This window comes from Tursiops truncatus, chromosome 18, assembly GCF_011762595.2.
Source record: "Tursiops truncatus isolate mTurTru1 chromosome 18, mTurTru1.mat.Y, whole genome shotgun sequence".
Lineage (NCBI taxonomy): Eukaryota > Metazoa > Chordata > Mammalia > Artiodactyla > Delphinidae > Tursiops > Tursiops truncatus.
The window spans coordinates 23,545,848-23,569,426 of record NC_047051.1 but is presented as its reverse complement, the minus strand read 5'-3'; the positions used below and the strand labels follow the sequence as shown (position 1 = coordinate 23,569,426).

General features: G+C 41.1%; 1 protein-coding gene across 2 annotated transcripts in view; it reads right to left on the bottom strand.

Annotated features, from left to right (window-relative positions):
- Positions 1–23,579, bottom strand: part of EPSTI1 (epithelial stromal interaction 1) — a 103,645-nt gene that overhangs the window by 47,337 nt on the left and 32,729 nt on the right. For both annotated transcript variants that reach the window (XM_019936496.3, XM_019936497.3), the window contains exons 5-6: positions 18,975–19,058; positions 8,741–8,814 (exon numbers count right to left, since the gene is read on the bottom strand). In XM_019936496.3, the coding sequence (XP_019792055.1) occupies positions 8,741–8,814; positions 18,975–19,058 (158 nt within the window). The remainder of the gene's footprint in view (positions 1–8,740; positions 8,815–18,974; positions 19,059–23,579) is intronic.

Here is a 23,579-nt window from a genome sequence, read left to right as displayed (position 1 = left end):
ATTTTTATACATTATGAAATGATCAGTGCATTAAGTCTAGTGTGGTGACAGATGGTAACCTAACAATCCTTTAAAAAGGTAATTAGAAAAAAATTTTTAAGTGGATAGACTTTAAAATTTCTTATTGCTTAATTTCTAATTTTATTACATTTTTCTTAGGAATAGTGGCTTTATAGGATTTGGGGGTATTTTTGGAACTTACTGAGAGTCTTTGAGGCCTTAGTCATGGCCAATGGTAGTTAAGTCATATTTGAAAAGAATAGGTATTTTCATAAACTAGGTACAACACTTTGTAACTATGTCTATGTTATCATGCCAAGTCATTGTTATTCATATCCTCTATTCCTTATGAAGTTTTTTGGTTCACATGATGACCTATTAATTTCTACGGAGAATAAAGGGAAAATTTGACAAATCCATAATCTATATTACAGACTTCAGCAGTTTTTGTTTCATATATTTCAAATCTATATTGATATTTACAGTTCACATTATCTTTGGGATTACATATTTTATGTGCATAAAATATTCTTTATCCTGTTGAATGCTTTTCATCTTGCATTCAATTTTGTCTCATATTAATATTGCTACATCTGCCTTCTTTTACTAGCATTTATGGATATATGTTCCATGCCTTTGTTTTCCAACTCTTTTGTTTTATAGATATCTCTTAGAGTAGCATATAGCTAGATTTTTGCTTTTTTTTTTTTTTTTCTGCAATCCAGGAACTTTTTTTTAAATAAGGAAATTTAGCCTATATACCTTTTTTGTGATTGCTGTCTTGTTGCTTATAAAACTTCCACCCTCTTTTCTGCCTTTTGTTGTAATTATCAATTTTTCATTTGATTTTTTTCTTCTTACGTTTTTGTTATATATCCTATTTGTACATACAATACAATTAAACATATAATAAACACATAATTACTTATTTTTTTCTATCAATATCTGGAATTCACTAGCATTCACTCGTGCAAAAGAAATAATAATTGTTTTACTTCCTATCCTTCTCTCTCCCTTGTGCCTCTTCCATAGCACTGAAATCCTCCATGATTTTAATTTCATCATGTTGATTCTTAATAATAAAAAAGAAAAAGAAAAAAGCTAATCATATATTTGGCTATAAATGTCATTGTCTTCTTTATTCATAATTGTTCTGATATCTTACATCTTCCTCTTTCTTGGATTCCTTATTTGTTTGACCGGAGTTTATTTTGTGGCAGTTTTTTTCAGTAAAGATCTTAGAACTCATACAAAAGTGATTAAGTTGGCTGGCTGTGCAGGCAGCTTGTCTCCAGGATGGCGGGGGGGGGGGGGGGGGGGGGGGGCACGTATTCCCCCAGGTATAGTACATTTACCAGGAGCACTTTCCAGGCCCCAGGGTCTTTTCGTGTGTCCAAAAGTTCTTAGGCTCTACCCTTGGAGATAAAGGCCGGAGTCAGCTGGTCCCTCTCTCTTACTTCTTCCTCTGCTATCCTTGTTTGGAGTTCCTTTATACTCTACCTTCTCCCTCCAAGCACTATGCTAGATTTCTTACATGGGTTATATTGATTAATCTTCGAGTTAGCAAATATTAGCCTCACCCCATGCTATATAGGAGGAAACCTAGGCTCAATGTTAGGAGAGAGGTTAAAGTTTGAGACCAGGCAGGCAGTCTGATCCTAGATCTACCCTCCCAAGAGGAGCACTGATGGTACCAGGTTCCAGTGATGAGATACTTAAGTGAAACTATTTTGTAAAGCACCAGTCAACTTTTATCTTTAACCAACTATTAACTACATCCTGAAAAAGACAGAAGCTGTTCCTGACATCCAGGAGCTGCCCTGGCATTCACAGCTAAGTCTTGGTGTTCTCCTATTGAAAGTAATTTCACACAATATCAATATCAGAGGAGGTCACTTTATGATGGTGATGAATCATGAAAAAAAAAGACCACTCCATGATATATCTGAACAAAGAAAGATACATGAATCTTGTCTAAACCACAAAAGTGACCAAACACCCCAACATTTTGGCTAATAGGAGTGACTACTGCTTATTTATCAAGTACAGTATTAATTAATTAAAAGTATCTTCCCTCCTTTTAAATAAGATTAAGATACCTGATACCTACTTTGCTGTACATCGGAAACTAACACAACATTGTTAATCAACTGTACTCCAATATAAAAAAAAGTTAAAAAAAAAAAGAGGGCTTCCCTGGTGGCGCAGTGGTTGAAAGTCCGCCTGCCTTTGCAGGGGACATGGGTTTGTGCCCCGGTCTGGGAAGATGCCACATGCCGTGGAGTGGCTGGGCCCGTGAGCCATGGCCGCTGAGCCTGCGCGTCCGGAGCCTGTGCTCCGCAACGGGAGAGGCCACAGCAGTGAGAGGCCGCGTACCGCAAAAAAAAAAGATACCTGATACATAATCACTATTACCCCTGCTTCCTGATAACAACCAACCCAGAACAAAACCCTGCTTCCTCAAACCCTCTCCCGAAATCAACCCGACAGAGGCCCAAACCCAATCAGTCCTTTCTGACATCTTACTAAGGCGGCTCACAATTCCCCCATCGTGCGGCTAGAGAATTTGGAATTTACTTCATAAGCAATGGGAAGTAATCAAGGCTTTTGGAATAGGATAGTGACATGACAAAAGCTGTGCTGTAGAAAATGAAATCTGACAAACATATAAGACAATCGAGAAAAGTGACTGTTGGCAAAGAGAGTAAGAAAGCCATTCCAGTAACTCAGAGGATGACTGGGAGACAGAAGCCATAATGCAAGTGGCATGTGATAAATACCTATATGAAGGTAGTGGCAGTGGGAATGAAAATGAGTTAACATTCACAGGACATCTGCAGGAAGAATTGATAGTGGCTAGAAATTTTAACCATCAACATGATTTAACATTCAGTAGACAGGGATTCTCTCAGATTCCTGATAAACTGTTCAGTCTCATTCTGAACAAATAGAGGATTTTTGTACCTGTAAGTTCACTTCATTAGCATAAGATAGAAAGTTACGAATAGGATGACTTTCAGTTCACCTTACTGGGATTATAAAACGTGAGGTTGGATTTAAGCCTACCATATGGATAAGGGATCAGTTTAGCCCTTAAGTGTCTTTTGGAAGCTCCCACGAAGGGCATTAGAAGTTTAGTGAGCATATTAGAAGACACACTTGGAACCTAAGCATGCATATTCAGCAGACCTGCCTGGATCCTCCGCTCTAGGAAATTAAAACAGATGAAGATGTGCCTCCTAGGAACTAATCGCACTATCATTCAAATGGAAATTAAAGAGGCGCGTGGTTCCAATGGCGGAAATGAAGAAAACTTCCCAACATTACCATCAGCAGGCTGAGCTCATGGTCGTGCTTGGCAATTTAGAAATAAGAAGGTCCTACTTTGGAATGAGCTTGGTTCCAAGGGCTTTTTCAGCCAAGGTTTTAAGAACTGAGCTCTTCTCCCCTGGAAATATTGGTACCTAGGAGTACAGTCCAGCCAGGAGAGCTCACAAAAGCCCATGTACCCTACAGGAAGCTTAACTGTGGAATTAATCCAGTGTCGGACCTGGGAAAGGATGTCCTTCGGGTGTGAGGAAAATCAGAGAAAGCAGACATACTTCCTCAGTTTTTCTTTTGCTTCTTGCAGGCAAAATTTAGATCTTCCTTGGAAGAATCAGAAGTCAGTTTTGCCCAAGTCTTTATCTCTGAACTGACGTACTCTATAGTCTTCTCCACAGGCCCCCCGTGTAGCTACAGGGCTTATCACCCCCACCCTAGTCTGATAATCCTGACCTTGTGAGTACAGCACACCTGTGAATTACTCATTATCCCTGGTCCTCCAAATCTCAAGACCAAGATTTGGCTGCATTGCTCAATATATCTGTGACTTTGAATTACTCAACCCTCCACCTGTAAAATGAAGATGATATATCCCTAACAGGGTTGATCTAAACGTTAAATGAAAAAATGTATATATGCCTAACACTGCTGACACTCCATAGGTTCTCAACAATACAGCAGCTTATTACTTTGAAATAACATTTAAAAGAGCCAAGCACTTTGTATATTTTTAAAACTATACAAATGTACAATCTATTAGATTAAATGATTATTAGATATGAGTTAAAATTGTAAATGCTTAAAATATACCCAATTCTCACCTCTCCAGCAAATCCTTAAGAGAACATTGTTTTTCCTAACACCTGTACCCAAAATGCATCTGATTCACATCTTACCCTAACCCCCATAACTCATTACATGGGCTCAAAATTCAAATCTGTCTCGACATCCATCCAAAAACCACATGGTGAGAAAGATGACTATGACTCAAAATAAATTACCATTTAAATTTCAAATGCTGAAATTTAAATAACCTAAATCACAACATCCTTTCTTTGATTATAACAAAACACACACACACACACACAAAGGTTTATTAACTGTTACTTCAAATCCTCAAATCTACCAGCAATATTGACTAATTAAAAAAGCCATCCTGAAAAATCACATTTGTATTTTTATAAGTAGTAAAGAATGACAGAGTAAAATAATGGTGAAAACTATGCCAAGGTTAGAAGCCTATTTCTACCCTTCACCTTCATGCTCAAGAATCCTAGAACTGGGCTTCCCTGGTGGCGCAGTGGTTGAGAGTCCGCCTGCCAATGCAGGGGACATGGGTTCGTGCCCCAGTCCGGGAAGATCCCGCGTACCGCAGAGCGGCTGGGCCTGTGAGCCATGGTCTCAGAGCCTGTGCTCCTGAACGGGAGAGGCCACGGCAGTGGGAAGCCTGCGTACCGCAAAAAAAAAAAAAAAAAAAAAAAAAGAATCCTAGAGCTAACTCTACACTGTGAAATTCGAGTCTGTCCCCAGCCAGAGTAGCAGACTTAATGCACCATTAATCTGGTCTGTTCTCAGCCGCCAATTGAAATAGTCACAGTCATTTGATTTTTAAGGAAAAGACAGTACTGCAGAAGTACATTCCAGAGGTCTTTTCATAAAAACCATCCCGTGTGCTCCATCTGCACATGCAATCTGCTTGTGTATTTTCAGCCAGCTTGCTTGGGCAGATTAATGCGTACAATTAGAAAGCAACCCCACAGGCATTCAATAAACTGCTTTCACTATTACACTCAGGAGAGTCCCTCTGGATGTCAATAAAAGCCTAGTTTTCTGCCTGTTAGCTAAATAATTGACAACACTAAAAATAATCAGAAGCAAATGAATGAAGTCAGGAACAAGGTGGTAAGAAAGAATACATTAAGATTCTCATGGTGGTGCCCCAGGATGATATCATGAGCTTTTTCTCCAGCAACTTGGATTTACAGTCTGCTCAAGTCCATGGTTGCCCTTCTCTACAGAAAACAAAACAAAACAAAGAACACCACTCCTAGTCTGCTATTTGAAACACACATATCACAGCATTGAAAGAATTCCTCATTTGTGTTTCCATTCTGTGATCCTTAGTTTGACAGCTTCAGGAGAATCTAATTTTTTGGTGAAGGGGATGGAATAGGGAACAGCCAGGTTGGTCTAGTGAAAACTTTGTGCTGTTAAAATTCTAAGAGCTCTCGGACCGCCCTGGTGGCACAGTGGTTAAGAATCTGCCTGCTAATGCAGGGGACACGGGTTTGAGCCCTGGTCCAGGAAGATCCCACATGCTGCGGAGCAACTAAGCCCATGAGCCACAACTACTGAGCCTGCACTCTAGAGCCCGCGAGCCACAACTACTGAGCCCGCGCGCCTAGAACCCATGCTCCACAACAAGAGAAGCCACCACAATGAGAAGCCCGCACACCGCAATGAAGAGTATAGCTCCTGCTCACTGCAACTAGGGAAAGCCTGCACGCAGCAACAGAGACCCAACGCAGCCACAAATAAATAAATAAAAATTAAGTGTTAAACAGCAGAAACTAACACCATTGTAAAGCAATTATACTCCAATAAAGATGTTAAAAAAAATTTCTAATAGCTCTCCTATACAATTCTTCCACCATAAACTGATTCTAAGAAAATATGATAAAGGCTTCTTATAAGGATCCATCTTATACAAGAAGTTTCTTTCATATTTCTAGCTATATAATGGTCATTTATTTCATTAGCTATTGGTCTTTTAATATCAAAAGTACTTCAAAACAAAATACATTTAAAAAACACACACATATACTTCTTCTTGTGTTTCTCAATAGGCTTTAACAATCAATTTGAGATACTTCTCATTTTTAGCCAACTTCTCTTTTTCTTGGTTAACTGGGACTTTTATGATAAGCAGAAGAAAGATCAAGAGTGAAATGTGCGTGTAATTGAATTCAGCTCCACTGATAGTGTGTGAGGTGCCTGAGGGTAGAACTCTTCTTTCTTTACAGAAAAAGGATGATCTCTAGTATTCAGTAAAACACAGACTCAAAAAGCTGGAGGACTAGAAAAAAAAGGTTTGATGACACAATCTCCCACATCCTTTAAAACTCCAAGAATCTCTCATCCTTCACTTTATCATGTTTAAAACTCCCCAGAGGATGGACTTGTTCCACTTCCCAGTCCTGTACCTGAGACCCCTCATTGGTAAGCAGGTCTTCCCTTTTCCAGTGTAAACAAGGATGCCACAAGATAAATACATCTGTTCTTATTGTGTCTCCAGACTACAAATGCCCCCATGGCATCTGGGGGCATTCAACTCCTCTGATTGGCCGAGAAATCAACTCTCATCCATTCTCTACCAAAGAAGGGTGAGGCAATAATACCTTAACCCTTAATCTATTGCCTGCCGCCCTGTATCTCTCTCTAAGACAGCCAACTTCTCCTGGTGTTTAGCTTCACACCAGCTTCCTTACCCCCATGTCTGCCTTAGAACAAAAGTGGGGAAAGATAACATCATTCATTAGCATTTCCACCCAACCCCATTCTATCTCCCACTCTTTTCCTGGTCTGGGTAGTGGAGGCCAGGTACCCAACTTGCTAATGGGCAAAGTGAAGTGCTGAGAAACTTCTTTTACATTCCAACCTCTGAGTCTTAAAGCAAGGAGCTGTTGCTTACAGTAGAGGCAGGAGAATCTCAGCAGAATGAGAAAACCAGAGGATGCTGTACTTGGAGGAGGGACACACTTTAGGGTGTCACATATGCTCACCCCAACATTAAAATGATCTTAAATTCTACAAATGAGGTGTAACGACGGGAATAGATAAGAGGAGGCAGTCAGTACAGTCCATCAGAAAGTGGGAGACCAATGACTAGTTCTGGTGGAACCAGAAATCTCTAAACAGTCTCTAGAAAATAAGCTGTCCAATCCCATTCAACAAGAACCTCTGTAAGAAGTTACATATCAAGTCCCCATGAAATTCAGTCACTTATATACCATTTTTTTAAATAAATTTTTTATGAGATTTTTTTTTTTTTTTTTTTGTGGTACACAGGCCTCTCACCGCTGTGGCCTCTCCCGTTGCGGAGCACAGGCTCCGGACGCGCAGGCCCAGCAGCCATGGGTCACGGGCCCAGCCGCTCCGCGGCATGCGGGACCCTCCCGGACCGGGGCACAAACCCGTGTCCCCTGCATCGGCAGGCGGACTCCCAACCACTGCGCCACCAGGGAAGCCCTTTATAAGATTTTTAAAATAAATTTATTTATTTTATTTATATTTATTTTTGGCTGCGTTGGGTCTTCGTTGCGGTACATGGGCTTCTCATGGTAGTGGCTTCTCTTGTTGCAGAGCACGGGCTCTAGGGCCACAGGCTTCAGTAGTTGCGGCATGCGGGCTCAGTAATCGTGGCTCGTGGGCTCTAGAGCACAGGCTCAGTAGTTGTGGCGCACAGGCTTAGTTGCTCCACGGCATGTGGTATCTTCCCGGACCAGGGCTCAAACCCATGTACCCTGCATTGGCAGGTGGATTCTTAACCACTGCACCACCAGGGAAGCCCTATATAAGATACTTTATTTAATCCTTACAAATGGCCGATGGGAGAGATATTACCAACCCTAATTTTTTTTAGAAAAACTAAGCTTTAAAGAGGTTTAGTAGTTTGTCCAACGTCACAGCTGGAGAGTGGAGCTAGGATTTTGAACCCAAATCTGCTTGGTTTTAATTCTACCATATTTGGAATTAACCTAGGGAAAGAAATATGGTTCTTTGGCTTTGTCTATTCTTTTAAGCAGTGTGCAAGTAACCTAGCTACTTAGAGCTGAACACAAACTTATCTTTAAAGCTTGTATAAGAGAGTAGATTATCTACATTATAAAGCACATAATAGTTGCCCTATACATGTTAGCTGCTGTAATTCACAAGTCATACTGGAAAAAGTACCTTGATGTATGACCACCAATTGGGAGCTTTGCTGATAATTGTGAAATTATTTCTCAATTCTTGTTTACAACAATATAAGTCCTCAGTCCATTAGGTAAATCCCTAGTTAGTTTAGATTCTGCTTGCGTACTTCTTTCAAACAACATCTTCCTTATATTGGTGTTTTGGAAGTCTTCATAATCAAAAGTAACCTGGATCACCAAAAAGCAAGCCCTCCAAGTTATTTAGAATGGGGAATTTCTCAAATTTGGCAGTATTCTTTCTAATCTGTTGACTATTAAAGAATACTTTAATGAGTATAGATATCTCCAAACTTAGAACCTCACTTCTAGAGTTCAATTACATAATTAATAGTCAACAATCCAACACCAGATGTTTTGAATAGTTACTATCACCTAGAATTTAAAAGCACAATGAATAATATGTCTATAAAAGGTACAAAGTTCTGAAAATATAAACTTACCATTGCTGATGTTCTCTAAAAGCTTCTCTTCTGAGGTTTTCTTGAAGTCTCTCTTTCTCCTCTAGTTTATTGCTCTGAAATTTCAAGTATCAAAATGTAATCTATTAGGAAAGCTTTAAGCAGAATCATGATGTTAAAGTTACCCAAGGTCCAAAATCTTTAGGCTCAAGTGGCCTCAGTAGTCCAATATGGTACCTATCAGGGCTTCCAAGGTGATAACCTTCTCACAACCCATGTGCCCTACACTGAAAGCCAGGGGCTCCAAGTTCTTTCCATGGCTCCCCTCTCCCAACTTGATTGGTATAATCACAGAATCAGTATTTCACATTTTTACCTTAGTTCAGATGATAGCAACATTTATATCTTAAGCAGTGTTTTCAAAATGTTCTAAGGAAAACATGAAATTTCCACACCAATCATGTTAAATTAAAATTATAATAAATGATTAAATAGATGATACAAAATATGTATATATATATGTATATATATATATATATATATAAATGGTTAAATAGTTGATACTACATATATATCTCCACATTACAATAAAGCATTCAGGAAAAGATTTTCAATAAGCCAATTCAATTCCCTTCTGACTTAGAATGAGATACTTAAAGCTGTTGAGAGACTGAACAGCAAATGTCCAAAAAACGCCATCTACTTGAATAGAAGAATCCTCTCATTTTTTAAATTAGTTGTTTGGAGAGTCTAAAGAACTTCACATTTGATATTACTGTCACCATGGCTCTGGCATATTTTAATCCAACTTAATAACCCAGACACACTTGTGTTTTTTTACTATGATACAACTTGCATTTTTTTTAATTTGCCTATGAAAAACAAGTAGACTTCCTAGACAACAAATTTAATGGGGAGTTGAAACAAGTTCTACAACACAGGAGAGACTTGAAGTTTTCATTGAATCCAAGGGAGAAGTCAAGCAGCTGGATTATTTGCTTTTAAAAAAAAAAATGGACTTGTCCCTTAGGAAGACCTGTGAAAAGGGAAATAATAGAAATCGTCACTTCCAAACTCTAACGTAAGTTTAGCTCCATCTTCCAAAGAGAGGAAAAAACTGTTCATATTGTTCATTTCCATGAAAGTCTTCATTCACACAGAACTATTTACTCATCCCATTTTGAAAGGTAAAATGGATGATTTCAGTTTCAGAAAAAACATAAAGGAAATTTACTACAATCCAAAGAGAACTGTAATACAATTCAATTGTAATTCAATTATAATACAAGGCAATTGGATTATTAATGAATCACAGTTGTAAGAAGCAAACTAACAGAAAGTTGTACAACTGAACAAACGTGATCTCAATCTAGAAAAAAATCCTGACTCATGAGACCAAAAGTAGTCAATTGTGATGAGTTCCCCACATCTCTGGGGGAAGAAAAGGGGGCCGGGAGGTAAAAGACAGCAGGCAAGCAAGCAGTAGGTATTGATTAAACCAGGATTAGGAATGCTACTTAGAGAACAGTGAGAAAATCACACAAGCATTTAGAGACCAGGGCTGGGTTCCTTTAGCAAGGTCAGAAATTGGAACATGGATTTTCATCTCTTCACTAATAGATCATCATTGGCCTCAACTTACAAAAAAGTTACTCAGTAGCTAAATTCTATCCAACAAAGGTCTGTTTATCCCTCAAGAGTTGATGGAGAAGTATTTTGCAAAATACTGGAGTATTTAAGTATTCCATACCTACCACTGTGGTAGCTGTTTTAATGCACTAATCCAAATACTTAGATTTAGTCAGACTACTTATTTCTTTCCATTTAACAGTGAGTTAAGGAATCACCCAACCATACTTATACATACACACATACATAATATAAAAGATCTAAGAACAAGAGGCCCAGAAGAAAAAAATATGGAATGAATTCTAGGTCCACCATCACTGAGTGACCCTAAACAAATCATTTAATGTCACTGAATCTCACGTATTCGACAAACATTTATCAAATGCCTATTATATGCTCAGTACTATGTTCTGTTAGATGCTGGGAAGAAAAGCAGAGCAGTGCCTACTCTGGAAAATTTCAGAAGCTAGCTGGGAACACAGACAAGAAAGCCATGATGGCAGAGTGTAAAATATATTAGGGAATAGAGGTTTGCAAGTATGTAATATGAATACAAAGAAAAAGCACAGAAGTGGGCAATGGGGAAATGCTTTCAACAGTTCCACAGACATTCATTCAGTGCCTTCTGTGTGGGGAGACCCCATCCTGGGTTAGGGTTAGGGTTAAGGTTAGCCAAAATTTGAATAACATTTGGAATATGGCTTCTAACCTCGGGTTCATGAATAAACTGTCTGATAGGAGTATGCTCATTTTTATGGAGCATGAGTCCATAGCTTTCTTCAGATTTCCCTAGGGGCTGATGACCAAATAAAAGGATAAGAACCATGGGTCTAATGAGAGGTAGAAATTCTAGATAGAGACCGATCTTAAGCAAGAACTTTCCAGGAGGAAAAGGAGGTGATGGGAGCAAGGCTACTGCACTCCACTGTATGGTTTCTTACTGCCCAGAGGCCTAGCAGAGAGGTTAAAAAGGCTGAAATAGAGGCAGCATTCAGCTTACCAAGGCTTGCATCCCTGCATGGGGTGTTTCATCACAGCAGAGGTGTCTTCTTCTATTTCTCACAAAAGTACCATCTGTCACCAATCTGAGCACCCACAGAACTGCCTGCCTGGATGAAGAATCTGTTTCTAATTTGCACAAAGGCAATGATGGGATAGTAGTGGCCCTGAATAGGAAAAGGGCATTCCTATAACATACAATATTTTCAACAGAGAAAGGCACAAGAGAATATGCCAGTTCGGGAAACCCCAAGAAGCTTGTGGATAAATTCAAAGGGGTATGTAGTGAGATGCGTGGAGGACAAGGTTGAGAAAGTAGGAAGAGGCAATTATAAAGAAATTCATATGCCAAGTAAAGGAGTTTGGACTTCATTAAAGGCAATGATGAGCCATTATGTTATTTTAAGCAGGATAGTAAGCTGCTCACCCTGAAAGCAACACGAAGGAGAAGCCGCAGAAAGGACCACAAATATAAAAACCAATGGTGTGCTTCTCACGGTAATCCAGGCCATAAATTATGAGTCCCAAATTAAGACAACAGGGACAGAAAAGAAAGGACAAATTCTAGAAAAACGTGGGAGACAGAAATAAGAGAGTAAAAAGAAATAGTAGGAGGTAGGCTATATTAATATAGAATGAGTCAAAAAAGGGGGGAAGATTACTGGTGACTATCATTTAAGAGCATCAGAATGAATATGAGGTCAGTTTTGAACCTACTGGATTTGAGATACACTGTGGCACATCTAGAAAGGATTATCAAGCATACAGTAAAATATATGGTTCTGGGATTCAAGAATATGGTCTGGAGATGTGGATTTCAGAAATCATCAGCACAAGCGAAATCCACAGACGTGGAAATGCGGGGGCTTCCACCTAAGAATATGGTGGCATAGGCACAGGGAAATGAGAGAAGATGAATGGATGGGACCTGGATAGAACATCAATAGCAGAAAAACAAGCAGACGAAAAGGATCCGGACGAAATCCAGAGGGGTAGAATTTGAAGGACAAAATACTATTTAAATAGTTACAATATTGCAAACAGTTTAGATAAGTTAGGAACTGAAGAGTCTCCACTGGGTTTTTCAACTAAGAGCTCATTAGTGATTCTTGGCTAGATAAATACCAATGAATTACTAGAGACAGAAGTCAAACTCAGCCCACCAAGAAACACGTGAAGGCGAGGACGCAAAGAAGGTAAGTTTCTAAGCTAGCTGAGCTCAGCATCACCTGGGGAACTTGGTTTAAAACAGAGATTTTTTTTTTTTTTTTGGTTCAGGCGATTGATAAGGTGTCAGTCTACATACTGGCATGTAGGAACCCAATGTGGTAGAAAAGGCTTTCAAGAAGCTGAGCTGTGATGCTTGGGAGGGAGGAGTTGAAAGCAAACCAGAAGAGAGACACTTTTTTTTTTTTTTTTTTGACACTTTGTTTTTAAGATGAGAGATTTCAGTATGATTATACCCCAAGAGAGAAAAACAGAAACAACAAGAAAGCTACAGGAGAGGGCTTCCCTGGTGGCGCAGTGGTTGAGAGTCCGCCTGCCGATGCAGGGGACACGGGTTCGTGCCCCGGTCCGGGAAGATCCCACATGGCCCGTGAGCCATGGCCGCTGAGCCTGCGCGTCTGGAGCCTGTGCTCCGCAGCGGGAGAGACCACAACAGTGAGAGGCCCGCGTACCGCAAAAAAAAGAAAGCTACAGGAGAAAAGGAGGGTTAACGGATGGAGCAGCAATGTTCCCGGGGAGATGGAGGAAAGATGGGATGGGAAGCACGGGTGGGAGAATCCATCATAGCAAGAAGGGAGAGCACTTTCTTATTCCTGCTGAGATGAGACGGGGGCAGAAACAGCAAAGGAAGAGTAAGGAAACAGAAAAATATAGGTACTTCCAGCCTTGTGGTCTTTATTCACTAGAAGGTGGGAAATGAGGTCATGTGCTGAAAACGAAAGGTGACAATAAGAAGAATGTGAAAGGAGGAAGATGTCGGTAATTAGAGATGAGCCTAGACTGCAAAGGAAAGTGCTGTGCACTAGGAATTGTTAAAGACCCAGCCGGGAGGGAAGCCCAGCAATTTCGTGTGACAGGAAGAGCCAGTGTGTTTTTTCTCCAGCAACCCAGTTCATGTGGGTTTATTTTATTTAGAAATAAATTAAACCAATCCAATTCGTGTGTAAAATAAAAATCCTCTCTGCCTTCCACACAAGAGGTTGATATAACAGTAGAGTCAAATGAATTAGGGCACTTCTTCACATGTACAATTCGGTCAGGGCACCCTTCTTCACTGCTTACTGAGCGCTACCCATTGTACCAAGAGATTTGCACCTATTGTATCCTTTAATCCCACCAGTCCCATTATTATATTATTATACCCATTTTACAGCTAAGGAAAGTGAAACATAAAGAAGCTTACAGCTTACCCTTTTTTTTTTTTGCGGTACGCGGGCCTCTCACTGTTGCGGCCTCTCCCATTGCGGAGCACAGGCTCCAGACGCGCAGGCTCAGCGGCCATGGCTCACGGGCCCAGCCGCTCCGCGGCATGTGGGATCTTCCTGGACCGGGGCGCAAACCCGTGTCCCCTGCATCGGCAGGCGGACTCTCAACCACTGCACCACCAGGGAAGCCCTAGCTTACCCTTATAGTACTACATCTGCATTTCAGAGATACCATTAACATCCCAGAATTATGGTATGTATTAATGGGGTCAATTAATGGGACCCTACTGCATTCCAACAACCAGAGGCTTAATGCCCACACCAGTTCATCCACAAAGAAATACATGATGTAGGAACCATATTTCTGGGAAATACTTGAAAGTTTTGTTTTGTTCCTTGAAAGTTTTCAGAAATGGAAACTTTTCCCAGTTTATAAAAACAATATTGAAATAATTTCCTTGATGTTGAGTTTTATTCTTAAAACGTTCCTAAACCATTAGCCCTCGCTAGTACTTGTTTCCTAGAAATAAGCAACAAGTGTGATTTCTTAAAAACATGTATATGGGGCTTCCCTGGTGGTGCAGTGGTTAAGAATCCGCCTGCCAATGCAGGGGACATGGATTCGAGCCCTGGTCCGGGAAGATCCCACATGCCACGGAGCAACTAAGCCCGTGCACCACAACTACTGAGCCCGCGCTATAGAGCCACAACTACTAAGCCCATGAGCCACAGCTACTGAAGCCCATGCGCCTATAGCCATGCTCCACAACAAGAGAAGTCACCACAATGAGAAGCCCGCAAACCACAATGAAGAGTAGCCCCGCTCGCTGCAACTAGAGAAAGCCTGCGCACAGCAACAAAGACCCAACGCAGCCAAAAATTAATTAATTTTCCTAAAAAAACATGTATATGGATGCATCTCTGCATCTAATATGCATACCTTGTTTTCTATGCTAATAGGAAATGAAGTAGGTACAAAGTAGTTCCTACTTCATTTTATAACATTAAAACGAACTAATGATGCTTCTCAGTGTCTACGTAATACACCGTGACCTCCAGGGCTCCAAATAACTTCATCAGCTTTATGACTTTATAGTTTACTGGAAAGAACAAGGAAAGGCTTCATTTGCCACTCAGATCCCTAGCTGATTTCTTGCCCTTTCTGAGGTTATAATACCCTAAGAGGTTGGGAGAATCTAATAAAAGAATTTGTAAACTATATAGCCCTATATAATATGATTTCAAACATATGAGGATCAAAGGCAGAATAAGATGAATCCAGGAGGGAGGGGAGGGTCTTTGACATGGAATTGGAGATTTTTATTTTTTAAGTTTGTGGGCATTATGAAAGTCTGGAAAAAAATCAAATTATTACTCTGCCATACAGATCTCCAGGAAGAGAAATTAACACACTATAAAACCACATGAGTTGTATTAGTTTTCTATTGCTGCTATAACAACCATGAACTTAATAGCTTAAAACAACATAAATTTGTTAATAATCTTACAGTTCTGGAGGTCAGAAGTCCAAAACGGGTCTAACGGGGCTAAAATAATATATTGATGTTGAGGGAAATTGGCAGACTCCAGTACCAGTAGCAGCTGTTATGTCCACAAGGCTTTTAGGTAGCTAGCACTATAAGTCCCCTCCAAAGACTACAGCAGGGTCTTTACTTCTTTCTACCCCTACAATAAGGACTCTGTTTCCAGAATCACATCTTCTGTTTGCATGCTCTGCTATCCTAAGATGTCAGTCATCTATTTGTTCAGTGTAGAAGTTAGGGGTACCATAGTTATGGTTTTGTAGCTCCTACCCATAGGTTTAGTCTCTTTTATCCAATGGCTTTTCTCTGCTTCAAGCCAACAATGGCAGACTGTCTTTCTACTGCTCTATCTCTTCATGCTCTCAATCGTCTCTCTCCCTCTTCCAAGTTAAGGACCTTTATGATAACACTGGACCCACCTGAATAATGCAGGATACACTCTCTCTACTTGAAAGTAAGTTGATTAGCAACCTTAATTCCACCTGCAAACTTAGCTCCCCTTTGCCATGTGACAGAACATCTCCCTAGGTTCCAGGGATTAGAATGTGGAAGAGGAGGAGAGGGGGCATTTTTCTGCCTACCACATGGGTCGTAATCTATTTTTAAATCAGTAAGTATCAGACACATAATGTGCCGGATAATTCATAAAATCCTTGCCCTCGCTGCCAAGCCCTCTGAAGCTTGGTTTGGGAATGCGGCAGGGCCGGGGGCAGAGGCAGTGAAAGGAGGGCCTCTTCCCTTTCGGGGCAAAGCAGTGGCATGCTCATAAGCTTACCAACCAGCTCTAGCAGGGAGGAGGAGGGGAGGTTGATTTGCAGCATTTACCGATTTCTGTGGTGAAAATACTCCTCATGCTCAGTTTCAGTCTACCAACACGAAGTCGGCTAGCCCACAAAACAGAACAATCCACTCTCATGAGCCAGGACAAGGAGGCCCCAGTACACCACTGGAAGAATACGTAACATCAACATACTCTAATGTAGGGAATACAAGTTTAACTGAAGCATCCCGGTGCCCTCTCCAAAGTTCCCCTTAACCCACAGGGTTAACTCTTCCTGGATCCCATTGACACGGTCAGAGGCTAAAGAGCTGGCTGCCTTTCATACCTCTGTGCGTATTAAGGACCCATGTGTGCTGGCAGGGAGCACAGTTTACGCTCCCCTCACCCACACACAGGTGGTGACCAATCAGAAAGAGACCCAGTGTTCCCTGGTGACCCCTCCTGGGAGAGGACAAACTGAAGGTCAAGGGGGATTACGATCAAGAGGCCAAGTTAGAGGTTCTCGGGTGGCAACAGGCCCTTGGATTCGACTTGGCTCATAGTTCCTGGACAGCAGCCATTTGCCTGAGGGGGACAGTGGTGTTTTGTAAGCTGGTGTCCATGTGTGTGTTTGCTGTGCATTTTAAGGAATAAATGTTCCATGAGCACAGCCATTATCGCTTCCCTTGGCCATTTTCACACTGGCAATGTGAAGTACGCTACTTCTAGGTGGCTAACGTCCATTTTTCTTTTATCTGACACAAGCTATTAAATGGGCTCACATCTAGCATGGAAGGCAACAGATTTATACACAACAGGGAGAGCTAGGTCAGGGTGGCAGTCCGGGCCAATTAGCCAGAGAAATCAAGCTGTGGAAGGACCCGAGTGGGCTGCTGCTTCTCTTGTAAGGCAATTTAGATTAATGCTCCTCAAGCCGGTATGTGTACAAGAATCACCTGGGGAGCTTGTTAAAATGCAGGTTCTGTTTCAGAAGGTCTGGGGTGGGATTTGAGATTCTATATGTCTAATAAGTGATATCAAGGCTGCTGGTTCAAGGACCACATTTTGAATGGGATGGATCTATACGTAGCAACTCCCTCTCCCTACCTCTCACTTTTGGACAAATTTATACCAATAATCATTACACTTGTCAGGTTAGAAAAGCCAACCCAGTTAAGATTTCTGTAGTTAATGATTGCTGTACATCTGGTGTTACAGTATAACTTGGAAAGGGAGGGAATGTTGCTTTTACTCAATGTTAAAGAAAACTGTTTCAGCCACTAACATTTCTGAATAGTACACATAATTTGACCAAAGAAAAAATGAGCTATAAATGACCCACAAGCCAGCTAATTATGGGTATTAAATGACAACTAATAAATCACTTTTAGGATAAGAGTCTACAACACAATTCTTTAGGATCTGCAAGCCCCTTAATTAAATTTGATGACTTTCTTAGTTGCACCTGAAATACAGAATGATTATGCCATATAAAGAGAATACCTTCTCTACAATCACTAGACTGAAGTGTGAACCTTCCTTTGCAGGAAAAAATGGGGCAGGGGTGGGGTTGAATGGAAAAGAGTGAGGAATAGAAAGGTAGAAAGAGAGAGAAAGACAGGCTTTGAAAAGTTATTATGAGAATTTTTTCAATGAAGGTATAATAGCTGATGACTTGGAAGTGAACTGCTGAGTCAAATTTAGTAAACAAAGTGCCTATACTCTTTTTTTTTTAATACCTCCAGCATTTCAATTCCTCATGTATAAGTCCAGTCTTATCTCTACCCCAGAGCCTACATCTTTACAGATGTAGCATCTCTACAGATGTAGCATCGCTACATCTACACATGTTCCCAGCCTAGAGACAAGGAGGTGGGGCTTACAGACTCATTTTACAGGAATAGTTCAGAGAGGGGTAGGGGCCTGTCCAAGGTCACACAGCACAACAGGACACCTTGCAAGAAAGACTTAGTTTGCTCCCCAGCCAGGTAGAGAGCTCCTCGGGGAAAGAAAAGACTAACACTCTTGCACATTCCACAAGCCATCAGCTTTGGGCTTCATTAACTCTAGTAAAAATATCTATTGCTTGGTAACCAGGTTTAAATTTTGACCAACACTCAATCTTTAAGAGGAAAAAAAGAAAGAGGAGGATGAAGAGAGATACAGACAGCAAGAAAAAGAATTGTGTTTTCATGACTTAAACCTGCAGCAGATGTCATACTTGGTCAAAGGTATCATGAGTCAACCTCTTGCCCCCAGACCTCCAACACTTAAAACCTACTACAGCTTAGGACTTTGTGGGGGATGGGAGCAGGAGGGGGGGTAATGGGGATAGAAGAACAGTACATTCTTCCTTCTCTAGCAGATGAGCATTTTTAAGAGATTTTTTCCCCCCAAGCCCCAGAAAGAGTATCAAAACTAAAAACATTAGTTTGAGGTTTGAAATAGATATCACTAATGCTGAAGTGTAAATGCATGCTTTTTCTTTATCAGTGAGAGAGGTATGTTCACCTATTTAACACTCACCCTGGAAAATTCAATATTTGGATATAAATATGATGGTGTACCACTGGTGGCCATTGCTACTAACTGCTATGACTTCCGGCCAAATACACAGCTACTCCTTTGATCACTTACCTGGGAGGCGAGAGAGTGTGATGACAAAGAACTCTAGCTCTGAGATCAGTCAGACTGGATTCAAACCCTACTTCTATTTACTGGCTACGAGTCCTTGGGCAAGTTATCTAAACCGCTGTCAGTTTCATTTGCAAACTTGGGTAATAAGAATATTATACACTTCATAGGCTCTTGTGAGGATTAAACACTTCGTATATGAACAGTGTCTAGGAGACAACCTGGCACATCAGAAGCCCTCAGTAAATGCTGACTCACCATTCTCTCCAATGTCTTACCTTTTGTCTCTGAACTGCCTTCATTTTTTGGATTTCGGCTTCTTCAGCTTCCCTCTTGATTCTTATATATTCTTCTCTCTTAAGCTAAATTGTATTGAGATTACAGAAGACAAAAAGCAGTTACTATTTTTCAGTCTGAACCAATGGAACACAAAATTATGATGAAGGGAAGAGCTTCAAGATGGCAGAAGAGTAAGACGTGGAGATCACCTTCCTCCCCACAAATACATCAGAAATAGATCTACATGTGGAACAACTCCTACAGAACACCTACTGAATGCTGGCAGAAGACCTCAGACCTCCCAAAAGGCAAGAAACTCCCCACGTACCTGGGTAGGGCAAAAGAAAACAGAGAGACATGAATAGGAATGGGACCTGCACCAGCGGGAGGGAGCTGTGAAGGAGGAAAGGTTTCTACACACTAGAAGCCCCTTCGCGGGTGGAAACTGCGGGTGGCGGAGGGGGGAAGCTTCGGAGCCACGGAGGAGAGCGCAGCAACAGGGGTGCAGAGGGCAAAGCGGAGAGATTCCCACACAGAGGATAGGTGCCGACTGGCACTCACCAGCCCGAGAGGCTTGTCTGCTCACCCGCCGGGGCGGGCGGGGCTGGGAGCTGAGGCTCGGGCTTCGGTCAGATTGCAGGGAGGGACTGGGGTTGGCTGCTTGAACACAGCCTGAAGGGGCTAGTGCTCCACGGCTAGCCGGGAGGGAGTCCGGGAAGATGTCTGGAGCTGCCGAAGAGGCAAGAGACTTTTTCTTCCCTCTTTGTTTCCTGGTGCGTGAGGAGAGGGGATTAAGAGCGCTGCTTAAAGGAGCTCCAGAGATGGGCGCGAGCCGCGGCTAAAAGCGTGGACCCCAGAGACAGACATGAGACGCTAAGGCCGCTGCTGCCGCCGCCAAGAAGCCTGTGTGCGAGCAGAGGTCACTATCCACAACCCCCTTCCGGGGAGCCTGTGCAGCTCGCCACTGCCAGGGTCCCAGGATCCAGGGACAACTTCCCCTGGAGAAGGCGGGCCTCTGCCGCCGCAGGCTCGCCCCGTACTCCATGCCCCTCCCTCCCCTGCGGCCTGAGTGAGCCAGAGCCCCCGAATCAGCTGCTCCTTTAACCCCGTCCTATCTGAGCAAAGAACAGATGCCCTCAGGCGACCTACACACAGAGGCGGGGCCAAATCCAAAGCTGAGCCCCTGGGAGAACAAAGAAGAGAAAGGGAAATCTCTCCCAGCAGCCTCAGAAGCAGCGGATTAAAGCTCCACAATCAACTTGATGTACCCTGCATCTGTGGAATACATGAATAGACAACGAATCATCCCAAATTCAGGAGGTGGACTTTGGGAGCAACGATATATTTTTTTTTCCCCTTTTCCTCTTTTTGTGAGCATGTATGTGTATGCTTCTGTGTGTGATTTTGTCTGTACAGCTTTGCTTTTACCATTTGTCCTAGGGTTCGGTCTCTCCATCTTTTTTTTTTTTTATATATATAGTGTAGTTTTTAGCACTTCTTATTATTGGTGGATTTGTGTTTTGGTTAGGTTGCTCTCTTCCTTCTTTCTTTTTATTACATTAAAAATATATTTTTAATTATTTTTTTATTTTAATAACTTTTTATTTTATTTTATCTTCTTCTTTCTTTCTATCTTTCTTTCTTTCTCTCTTTCTTTCTTTTTCTCCCTTTTATTCTGAGCCGTGTGGATGACAGGCTCTTGGTGCTCCAGCCAGGTGTCAGGGCTGTGCCTCTGAGGTGAGAGAGCCAACTTCAGGACATTGGTCCACAAGAGACCTCCCAGCTCCACATAATATCAAATGGTGAAAATCTCCCAGAGGTCTCCATCTCAACACCAAGACCCAGCTTCACTCAATGACCAGCAAGCTACAGTGCTGGACACCCTATGCCAAACAACTAGCAAGACAGGAACACAACCCCACCCATTAGCAGAGAGGCTGCCTAAAATCATGATGAGGTTACAGACACCCCAAAACACACCACCAGACGTGGTCCTGCCCACCAGAAAGACAAGATCCAGCCTCATACACCAGAACACAGGCACCAGTCCCCTCTACCAGGAAGCCGACACAACCCACTGAACCAACCGTAGCCACTGGGGACAGACACCAAAAACAACAGGAACTACGAACCTGCAGCCTACGAAAAGGAGACCCCAAACACAGTAAGTTAAGCAAAAGCAGAAGAAAGAGAAACACACAACAAACGAAGGAGCAAGGTAAAAACCCAGCAGACCTAACAAATGAAGAGGAAATAGGCAGTCTACCTGAAAAAGAATTCAGAATAATGATAGTAAAGATGATGCAAAATCTTGGAAATAGAACGGAGAAAATACAAGAAACGTTTAACAAGGACCTAGAAGAACTAAAGAGAAAACAAACAGTGATGAACAACACAGTAAATGAAATTAAAATTCTCTAGAAGGGATCAATAGCAGAATAACTGAGGCAGAAAAACATATAAGTGACCTGGAAGATAAAATAGTAGAAATAACTACTGCAGAGCAGAATAAAGAAAAAAAATGAAAACAATTGAGGACGGTCTCTGAGATGGTCTCTGAGACATTAAATGCACCAACATTCAAATTATAGGGGTCCCAGAAGAAGAAGACAAAAAGAAAGAAAGGGACTGAGAAAATATTTGAAGAGATTATAGTTGAAAACTTCCCTAATATGGGAAAGGAAATAGTTAATCAAGTCCAGGAAGCACAGAGAGTCCCATACAGGATAAATCCAAGGAGAAACACACCAAGACACATATTAATTAAACTATCAAAAATTAAATACAAAGAAAAAATATTAAAAGCAGCAAGGGAAAAATAACATACAAGGGAATCCCCATAAGGTTAACAGCTGATCTTTCAGCAGAAACTCTGCAAGCCAGAAGGGACTGGCAGGACATATTTAAAGTGATGAAGGGGAAAACCCTACAACCAGGATTACTATACGCAGCAAGAATCTCATTCAGATTTGACAGAGAAATTAAAACCTTTACAGACGAGCAAAAGCTAGGAGAATTTAGCACCACCAAACCAGGTTGACAACAAATGCTAAAGGAACTTCTCTAGGCAGGAAGCACAAGAAAAGGAAAAGACCTACAATAACAAGCCCAAAACAATTAAGAAAATGGTAATAGGAACATACATATCGATAATGACCTTAAATGTAAATGGACTAAATGCTCCAACCAAAAGACACAGACTGGCTGAATGGATACAAAAACAAGACCCATATATATGCTGTCTACAAGAGACCCACTTCAGACCTAGGGACACATAAGACTGAAAGTGAGGAGATGGAAAAAGATATTCCATGCAAACGGAAATCAAAAGAAAGCTAGAGAAGCAATTCTCATATCAGACAAAATAGACTTTAAAACAGTGACTATTACAAGAGACAAAGAAGGACACTACATGATGATGAAGGGATCAATCCAAGAAGAAGATATAACAATTGTAAGTATTTATGCACCCAACATAGGAGCACCACAGTACATACGGCAAATACTAACAGACATAAAAGGTGAAATCAACAGTAACACAATCATAGTAGGGGACTTTAACACCCCACTTTCACCAATGGACAGATCATCCAAAATGAAAATAAATAAGGAAACACAAGCTTTAAATGATACATTAAACAAGATGGTTCTCTATGTATAGGATCATGTCATCTGCAAACAGTGACAGCTTTACTTCTTCTTTTCCGATTTGGATTCCTTTTATTTCCTTTTCTTCTCTGATTGCTGTGGCTAAAACTTCCAAAACTATGTTGAATAAGAGTGGTGAGAGTGGGCAACCTTGTCTTGTTCCTGATCTTAGTGGAAATGCTTTCAGTTTTTCACCATTGAGGATGATGTTTGCTGTGGGCTTGTCATATATGGCCTTTATTATGTTGAGGAAAGTTCCCTCTATGCCTACTTTCTGCAGGGTTTTTATCATAAATGGGTGTTGAATTTTGTCAAAAGCTTTCTCTGCATCTATTGAGATGATCATATGGTTTTTCTCCTTCAGTTTGTTAATATGGTTTATCACATTGATAGATTTGCGTATATTGAAGAATCCTTGCATTCCTGGAATAAACCCCACTTGATCATGGTGTATGATCCTTTTAATGTGCTGTTGGATTCTGTTTGCTAGTATTTTGTTGAGGATTTTTGCATCTATGTTCATCAGTGATATTGGCCTGTAGTTTTCTTTCTTTGTGACATCCTTGTCTGGTTTTGGTATCAAGGTGATGGTGGCCTCGTAGAAGGAGTTTGGGAGTGTTCCTCCCTCTGCTATATTTTGGAAGAGTTTGAGAAGGATAGGTGTTAGCTCTTCTCTAAATGTTTGATAGAATTCGCCTGTGAAGCCATCTGGTCCTGGGCTTTTCTTTGTTGGAAGATTTTTAATCACAGTTTCAATTTCAGTGCTTGTGATTGGTCTGTTCATATTTTCTATTTCTTCCTGATTCAGTCTTGGCAGGTTGTGCATTTCTAAGAATTTGTCCATTTCTTCCAGATTGTCCATTTTATTGGCATAGAGTTGCTTGTAGTAATCTCTCATGATCTCTTTTATGTCTGCAGTGTCAGTTGTTACCTCTCCTTTTTCATTTCTAATTCTA